This window comes from Mobula birostris, chromosome X (assembly GCF_030028105.1).
Source record: "Mobula birostris isolate sMobBir1 chromosome X, sMobBir1.hap1, whole genome shotgun sequence".
In the NCBI taxonomy this organism is placed as follows: Eukaryota; Metazoa; Chordata; class Chondrichthyes; order Myliobatiformes; family Myliobatidae; genus Mobula; species Mobula birostris.
The window spans coordinates 59367434-59376563 of record NC_092402.1 but is presented as its reverse complement, the minus strand read 5'-3'; the positions used below and the strand labels follow the sequence as shown (position 1 = coordinate 59376563).

General features: G+C 38.8%; 1 protein-coding gene across 2 annotated transcripts in view; it reads right to left on the bottom strand.

Moving 5' to 3' along the window:
* Positions 1-827: 827 nt before the first annotated feature.
* Positions 828-9130, bottom strand: part of col2a1a (collagen, type II, alpha 1a) — a 93499-nt gene continuing 85196 nt past the window's right edge. For both annotated transcript variants that reach the window (XM_072248820.1, XM_072248821.1), the window contains exons 49-54: positions 7992-8045; positions 4730-4837; positions 4248-4536; positions 3722-3909; positions 2627-2869; positions 828-2200 (exon numbers count right to left, since the gene is read on the bottom strand). In XM_072248820.1, coding sequence (XP_072104921.1) covers positions 2054-2200; positions 2627-2869; positions 3722-3909; positions 4248-4536; positions 4730-4837; positions 7992-8045 — 1029 coding nt within the window. In that variant the 3' untranslated portion in view covers positions 828-2053. The remainder of the gene's footprint in view (positions 2201-2626; positions 2870-3721; positions 3910-4247; positions 4537-4729; positions 4838-7991; positions 8046-9130) is intronic.

The window sequence follows — 9130 nt, the reverse complement described above, 5'->3', positions numbered from 1 at the left end:
CCACTTTCAGTTCATGTGGGATTTATATGGTCACTCTATAACATAATGAAACTTTGAAGGGAGTTTTAATGGAATTCATTGACTGGGAATCCCTTGGAGTTGAGGAGAGTGTTGCCTCAGTGAAGAGTAAAAAATGAATAGGGTGTTAAATTAACATTGCACTTGATTTTGTCCAGCTGCTGGGCAGGCAGGTTAAATTGCAATTGAATCCTGTTTCTGTATCAAACTCCACCCTTGATGATTAAATCTTGTTGAATTTGGTGTGGAACTCCTCCAACACCAGGTGGTTGGTGATGGTCATACCCATCAAAGTTTCCTCCTGGTTTCTGCTAATGTGGCTGATATTTTCTTACAGGACACTTGGGGTACTGCAATTGTTTCAGTAGGATAATCAGTCAGTGTACAACAATTTGCTATTGCATCTCCAGTGAGGGAAAAGACAGCCAGTGGGTTGACAAATGGAGATCCTCCCTCAGGGAAGGAGAGGCTGCTGACACCCAATGAGCATTGGGTGGTGGAATTTAAAAAAGAAAAGTAGAGGGAAAATTTGGTTGGGATCTAAAAGGACCATGTCTCTTTTGGTCTGTCCTGGTAACAGCCCTGTTTGTAGGTCATGGTGAGTAACCTCTGATCAAAAAACAGCTGAAACCATGGTGGGTACTTTTTTAAATTAAGTTTTATTTGTGTTGTTTCGTTTTTCTGTCATGAAATATCCCAGAATAGATAAACATTTTCAACAAAGATACATCATAGGATGGACGTAATACAAATAAAAAAAATCAAAACAAATGTGTTTTTAATAGAAAAGCTTTCTATCTTTATTGCTGTTGAGGGGTAGTGGGTTGAGAAAAAAAAGTACAAAGTGACAGAAGCTTTTCACAAGAAACAAGATCATTAGTGTTGTGATGGGAATGTTCTAATCTACCATGCTTCAAACCAGTATTGCAAAATATTTAAAAACATTTGAACTATTTTACATATACAAAATAGTACATATCCTTGGTTTGTTTTGCCCCCCAAAAAGCCTACCTCTTTTTTTTCCCCCTCTAGTTACAAGAAAAATTGCACAGAAGCTAGAGATGCGTGGAGTTAGGGAGAAAATAAGTCATAGGAGGAAAAAAGGTTTAATTTTATCCACATGCCTAACTTTGGAAAACATAGGGGAAAAATTCTGTGGTTTTTTACAAGATTTGGTTAGAGATGAGATCACACATCATACATTTTAGAATTTTTTGCTGCAATACTGATTGTTACTTAGTAAAATGACTGGATGTTAAATAGGTGTTACAAATTTTAACAGCAAATGGCAGCTTCAGAATTATTTTATTCAGCACCATCAAATCTTGACTGGATCTCTAGTTCACTAAACTGTCCCAGGAGGAGGAACAAGAAGCTAAAAAAAAAGTACCCTTTTTCTGAATTAAACTGGATATGGGAGAGTAATTTGGATTTGTCTTTATCTCCGCACCAGCTTCTGTTCCTACTACTGTGTGTTTAGTCCCTTCAAGATCATTAGTGTGAGGTAGCTTAAACTGGGGAAGTTCTAGGTTGTGTTCCAAACTTCCTTCATCTTGATAGAAAAAGAGGGCAGGCAAAGTTAGATACTGGAGTACTTAGAATCTCTTAAAAGTCTGCAAAAAAAAAAAAAAAAAAAGAAATCCACAAAAAAACGCCCAGATCAACTTGTACTTTCCACATTTTTTATATCAATTGTTCTCCATGTTACAGACTGGTTTTACAACATAGCACCATTTTTATATTTTACACAGTCTCCTGCTAGTAACCTTTTTACAGACTGGTACGGCATGAATATTAGTAATACCTGTGCTGGTACAATCCAAGGGAGGGCCTTCAACAGATATCAGTAAACACTTTCGCCTGACCTGAAGATCTTACAGGAAAACAATAAATAAATTAACCGTTTTCACCGTCTGTCCAGCTAGGCCATGAAGTCCAAAATGTAAGCGTGTGGATGAATGGAGTGATGGATTGGATCAGCCATTCAGTGCAGAAGTCCTAGAAGTGATTGGAAAGTACTGAGGTCCTTATTATTTTACAAGAAGCAGACTGCGCCAATGTCAACACCAAATTCCTGATCTGAACCACCAATATCCAAAGGTGCGACATCCACAATAGGCAGACGGGTTGTTTTCTGTGATCTGTATTCAATGACTGTCTTGCCCCACTTCCCAGTATGTTTCTGAAAGAAAATACATATTTTTAGTTGTAATCTACTTTTCTTTTTCAAACATAACTTAACAATTATTCTCTCCTTCATGTTCACTCTGGTTTATCTTTGTCAGTGTTTCTCCATCTGCCAAAGTGGGAGGAGATTCAGAGTGTTGGTCATCATTGCTTTATAGTAGTTAATATCCATGAACTTTGCAAATTAGCAGAATACCTAACTAATTTCTCCCACATTATATCACTTTCAATTACTATTGTAATTATTTGCCATCATGAAACAATTCATCTTACAACCTGTCCGAAATGATGCGTGATTTCCCCAGTATGGTGAGTGATTACATAGACTACATTCAGATGTAGTTCCCCTTCCCTAGGGTGAAAGCAATTGATGTAATATCTAATATTCTTTCTTTAATTAGATAAAATTCCAAAAACGTACCGTGCAGCCATCCTCCAGGACAGTGTATGTGAACCTGCTGTTTCCTTCAGCTCTGATTTCAATGTCATTGGAGCCTTGCAATAAGAGGGCCTTTTTCAGGTTGCCTGTAGCTCTGTCCATGTAAGCAATGCTGTTCTTGCAGTGATAGGTGATATTCTGGGAAGCCTCGGTGGACAGCAGACGCAAGAAGGTCATCTGGATGGCAGCAGTATTGGCTGTTAGACTGCCATCACCATAGCTGAACTATAAGAGAAGGGAAAAGAAGGCTCAATACACTGGAAAAATTACAGAAATGTTCATAAGAATGCTATATTAGCTCAAAATACACAGATTGGGAAGGATCTAGATTAAGTTTACTGTCTTAGTTGCTGGCGGTCTCAGACAGAAGTATTGAAGGCACTACAGCCGATTCCAGTACCACCTGTATTCAAAAAGGGAGAAACTCCCTTTCTAGAAAGGGAGAAAAAGTGGATTTTCTCCCTGTGTATTTATTGTATTATAGAAACGTGTTTGAAAATCTGTAGCTGCTAAAAGAGGAATTGAGTATCCTGAGAAAGCTTAGACCAGAGCTTTGGACAAACCTCCAAGTAACTGAATGGAGTTCAGCAAAGAACGTTGGAGAGAAGAGCATCTGAACATCAGGCTATCAGGAGTTGAAGTTGTGAGACAGATCTGAATAAAATGAACTCCAGCCACTTTGTCCCACCCTGATCAAAGGATAATAGGATACCCCAGTGCTGAAACTAGTGCTCATACTGAAATCGGGTAAGTCAGCACAGACTTTGTTGGCTGTATCTGTGGCTTATTGGTTGACATTGCTAAACCACTCACCCAGTACATTAACTAAACCATTCAGTGACTTTAGCAGAGAATTAAGAATTAAGAAAGAGGTAGCGAGAGTTGAGGCAGCCAAAGTGGGACAATTGGCTTACTGTAGCTAAGTGGTTTAATGGTACCCTATTGTTGTACACATACTGAAATTGGTCAGCTGGTGTACAAGATCCTCTTTCAGTACAAGGGAAAGATGCAAAATCTTTTGGTGATCTATATTCTTAATCTCTCATGTTTTTAGTTATTGATTATGAAGGAACTTACATGGAAACCACCGTTCATTGTCTCACCGAACCATACATGCTTCTTGTCTTTGCCCTTGCTTGTCCACCAGTTCTTGCGTGGAATACTTGCAGGGTTGGGATAGACGCAGGTCTCACCAGTTTCCATGTTGCAGAAGACTTTGATGGCATCAAGTGTGCAGCCCTGGTTAGGATCAATCCAGTAATCACCTGTGATAAAAATCAGAGCAGACTTGCATGATCTACAGAACTCTGAAACATTGAAATTCCCACTTCTATTAAATAATGCTATTTTAGAAGGAGACATCAGAAAATAAAGCTAAACAAATGTTCCAAAGAAACTGATGAATCAAAAATATACATAGAATGACAATAGAAAAACACCAATGTAATGGTACACTCATTTGTTAAAATATAGTAAGTTGATGAATTCAGCAAAGATTGAGCTGAAACAGAATTTTGGGTCTGTCAGACAGGAATGAATCTTCTTTTACCATGATACCGTAGGCCGACATTCTAATGTCATCCTAATATTCATGTCTACCTACCACTCTTCCAGTCTGCATGACAAAGTTTCAGGTCTCGGCAAGTACGAGCTGGATTCTTCTTGCTTCCTTCCGGGCTACGAATGTTTTCAATTTGGTTGTTGAGGGATTTCAGAGTGGCATCAACCTCTGCATCATGTTGACGAAGGAATGGAGCAGCCTGGTCAGCCCGGAAGTACCGGAGTGGATCAGGAGCTTTCTCGGGTTGTGACAGGCCAGCGAATGCAGACATATCAATGCCAGGGCCTGGTGGGCCAGGAGGACCAGGTGGACCAGCATTACCAGGAGGACCCTGTTGAGGAACATCCAGTGCAGCATTAAATTGTGTTACAGGTACTTGGGGAGAGAATCTAGAGGACCTAGAGAAAGAATGTCTTGATTTTAACAGCAAGGAGAAGGATGAGTGTTGACTTGGTTAAATTTAGTACTAATTCCTTTGCTACCTTCTAATGTGGATAGTGGGTAGAAGATGGCATGATACTCACAGCTGGGCCGGTTTCACCAGTGCGACCACGTGGACCAGGTGGGCCAATGGGACCAGGTAGACCATTAGAACCATCCTTACCAGCTGGCCCAACGGGACCAGGGGGACCCTGAAATGGGAAGCAGCAAACACAGTTACAAACTAGCTCAAACTTTTATTTCTTTAAATCAAAACAAAATCATTAATAGATAAGCAACAAGTACTTGCAGTGAGAGAAGGATGTAGCAGGAGGGGGGAGAATCCATTTGTTGTGACCCAACATGGTGCCAATGGCAAAGGTAAATCTGCAAGTTTGAGGAGCTGGGATCAAAACTGAAACCCACAGGACCACGTTGGTGGTGATCTTTGGATTACTTCCTTTGCCAGCTATAAAACTGGTGAAGAGTCAAAGTGTTGACTGTGAGGCTTAAACAATGGTGTGGAAGACAAAGGTTCTTAGTCATTAGCATTGTACCAGCAGTAAAGCAGAGAGCTATTCCGTACAGAGCCACTCTCTTAAACTGGGATGGCAGTTGGCTCTTGGCCAAGCAGAAAGCTAGGTTTTAAATTTTAAAAAGTGTGTGTGTCGGGGGGTGCTCAGTGTTGGTGGGGTTGGTGTGATGTAATATTAGGTTCAGGGGGTCAGAAACTTATAAATTTAAATAGGTCAAGAATAGTGAACAAAATAGCAATCTGGGTCATAGTAAGGGGGAAGGTAGAGAATTTAAAAATCAATGTTTTGATAAATGAGGTTAAATCAAGGAAATGTGTATGGTGACTAAAATGTTAGAACTAACTTCCAAGATCCTTGACAATTAGAAAGGGCAAACAAAGTGGACAAGCAGGGAAGTTGCTAGCACTGAAGAATGACCTAACATAAGTAATAGAGAATGATCTTGCATTGGTAGTACAATCAATATGTGAAGAATTCGACACAAGAAGTGACAAGAAGCTGTTTAGAAACTGACTTCCAAGGTAGCCAATATCAACTGCACAGTTAGAGAGACTATTAATCAAGAAGTAACTGGCGTCTTCAATAAAAGGTAATACAATAGTGAATGTATCATTAATTTTCATAAAATGGACAAAAGTAATGTGGAAGAATAGTTTACAGAATCTATTCAGGAGCTTCTGGAGGCAAAATATCATGGAACCAGTTATGAAACAGGTCATTTTAGATCTTGTCTTGTGAAATTGTCTTGGATATTTCTTTGTGACTGCAAGACCCTGTTGGACATTGATAATGTAAAATACTGCCAGTCTGGTTCACTGGTTTCTTGCCAAGACCAATGGTGGGGGAGTGTGTGGCCTCAGTTGTAGCGAGGACTAGGCCTTATGGCATGGGCTTGCCTGCTGTAGCAGTCCAGGAGGGGAGATGCCAGAGGCAGTGTGGCATGGTGTCCATGCTGACTGCTAAGAACTGTTTGTTCTTAATGACAACGCCCATGCACTAATTTACAGGACAAATCGCTCAGGGTCTTGGGCTATATTTTTTTTCCTGTGACTGTATGTTTATTGCTATGTTGTACTATAAGTGCCTTGTTTGGCTGTGTTCATGGGTATTCATGTATGGTTGACTGATAATCAAACTTCAACTTGAAATGAGAGGGGTTAATCAGTAATCTCATAGTATGGGGATCTCTAGAGAAAGGGGAAACAAAATTATAATAGGGAATAAGAAAATGGTTGAGATTTTAAACTAATATTTCACCTTTGTCTTCACATTAGAAGGAATAAATAATATACTAGAACGCCTGGGTAACAAGGATCTAATGACAGCAAATAACTTAATGTTAGTGAAAGGGAAAGTATTGGAGAAATTAAAGGGACTAAAAACCAACTAATCTCCTGGACTAGATGGACTGCATGTTAGAGTTGAAAGAAAAATTGCTGTAGTGATAACAGATGCATTATTGGTAATCTTCCAAAATTCCCTGGAATCTGGAATAAAGTGAAACAACTATTGTGAAAGGAGGAAGTGAGAAAATTGAGAACTTAAGGACAGTCAATTCATCAGTTGTCAGGAAAATTCTAGAATTTGTCATTAAGAGATGGAAATAGGTCGTTAGTAAATTGATTATTATTGTGCAGCATTAACTTGGTTTTATGAAAGGGAAATCAACTTGTATTAATGGCTGAAATGAAAGGATTAAATCCTTTCAAGCTCTCTGGTGATACAAAACTATGTATGATAGTAAACTGTGAGGAGAATAGAAGGCCTAGGCTGGAGAGTCTAGTTCTATTGGTTAATGTCTAACGATATAATGATACTGTTTGGGACTCAGGTCAGGACAAGTTTCTTGGGGGCAAACTTTTGGAATTCTGAACATCAGGCAGCTGTGGATGGTGAATGGTTAAGTAAACTGAAGGCAAGGTTGGATCAATAGATCTTTGAGTACTAGGCAAATTATAGGGATATGGGAATTGGATGAGAATGTAAACCTGAGGTAGAAATGTCCCAAAAGACTTAATAGAAATATTATCCAGCCTAAAATTTAATAGAAGACCACAGATACCAAGACAAAGGGATGCCAAAAATGAACATTTAAATGGCTGAGATGGTAAGAAAGTAGTAAAGTTGAGTTTTAGAGAGAATTCTGGAGTTTAGAGAACACAAATACCAGACTCAAAGGAGCAAAAGAATTGAGAGGTTGAAGTCATATGTAACATATCATATCTAATTATAGTATATAGTACAATATAATGCAGATTGACCATCTTCAATATTTCTTTGGGGTGAAAACCTAAACAATGGATTATTGTTTTTAAGGTTTCGTTTGTATTGTTCTCATGTATGTGATACTGGTAAGACTGCCTTGCTCATCCCTAGTTGTCAATACTGATGACTTTTATAGTTGAGCCACTTCAAAGAACCTGAAGTGTACTGTGATACTAGAGTCACATATAGTTTCATCAGACCAAGTAGATGTGTTATAATCCCAGCCCCAAATGATCCAATTATGATGTTGCAACAATTAGGCAGCTGTCATGGTGAATTTTCTTGATACCTGGTCACAAATGACCAGATCTTAGTGCCTGTCTTTGTGTACTTCATCTTTTAACTTGGCACTCTCATATTGTTTTACCAGGACCATAATCGCTAAGCTACCATATCCACTGAACAGTACAAGTTTAAAATACTATCAATTTTTAATCTGAAATGAGCTGAATTTGGAGAGTATTATTCATGTGGTGGTATACTATCCATAATTTCTACTCTGGAGATTTTTTGCATTATGTTTTGCTTAATTAGAATTTAATACAAAATTGAGGTTAATACTCACCCTAGGACCAGAAGGACCAGCAGCACCGACAGCACCTTGATCACCAGCAGGGCCCTGGAAAAGAAAGAAAGAGCATAAATGTCACGTATTCACAATAAAGATATAAAAAATAGAATGAACTTCACAAATTGGTGAATACAGGTAAATAGCGAAACAGTTCTGAAATTCCTACATCTAAGAGGTTCAAATCTGCATAATCCAGCTGGGCAGTGGGATAGAGTTTGGATAGGATTCAATTCATTGTCTGCTGTTGAAATTGATATGTTTTGGAGGAAGGATGAGAATGTGGATAGGTGTTGTTGGTAGGGTTGATGTACTAAATAAGAGGTTGGTTTTATGATATTAAAATTGTTCCCTTTTTTAAGAGTTCTTTTAAAATGAGAGATGAAATCATAAAAAAATTCAAAATATCCTGGAAAAAAAACTTGCATCCAAGATTAGATATTTGTAGATTTACAATCCACAGTAAGAGGAAGGCACAATGTTTAGTTTGTCATCCATTCACATGGTATCACCGTGAAGACTAGGATTTAATGCAATCCCTCCCTAACTACCCTTGAACTAAGTGGCCAGCTAAGCTATTTTGGAGGACTGCTCAGAATCAATTACATTGCTGTGGGTGTTGGTCCACTGTGTAAGGACAGATCTTCCTCCCTAAAGGTCTTCAGTGAACCAGAATGTTTTTAAGACAATCTGGTACTTTCATAGTCAACATGACACTAGGTTTGAAATTGGGTCCACCAACTATACTGATGAGTTGGAGTAGAATGCCATCAATTCATTCCGCCAAGCAAACTAATCCTGTGTTCCTAATAACTTTGGAGAAGATGAGGATAGATACAGGTGATCACTGCCGTACATGGAGGCGGAGGCCATTTCAAGAGAATGGAATGCACCAGTAAGCTATGCTAAATGAAGCATTGAAAATTCCTTTACCTCCACAGATGCTGCTCGACCCGCTAGTTTCTTTCAGCAGTTTGTGTTTTGCTCTAGATTCCAGCAGCTGCAGTCTCTTGTGCCTCGACACTAAGCATATGCCCAACTTCAGGTATTATATATATTCTTAACAACAGTAATAATCAATGTCTTAATATTTTAATTTTCCTCTTCCACCCCTTTGTTACAATAGACAATAGGTG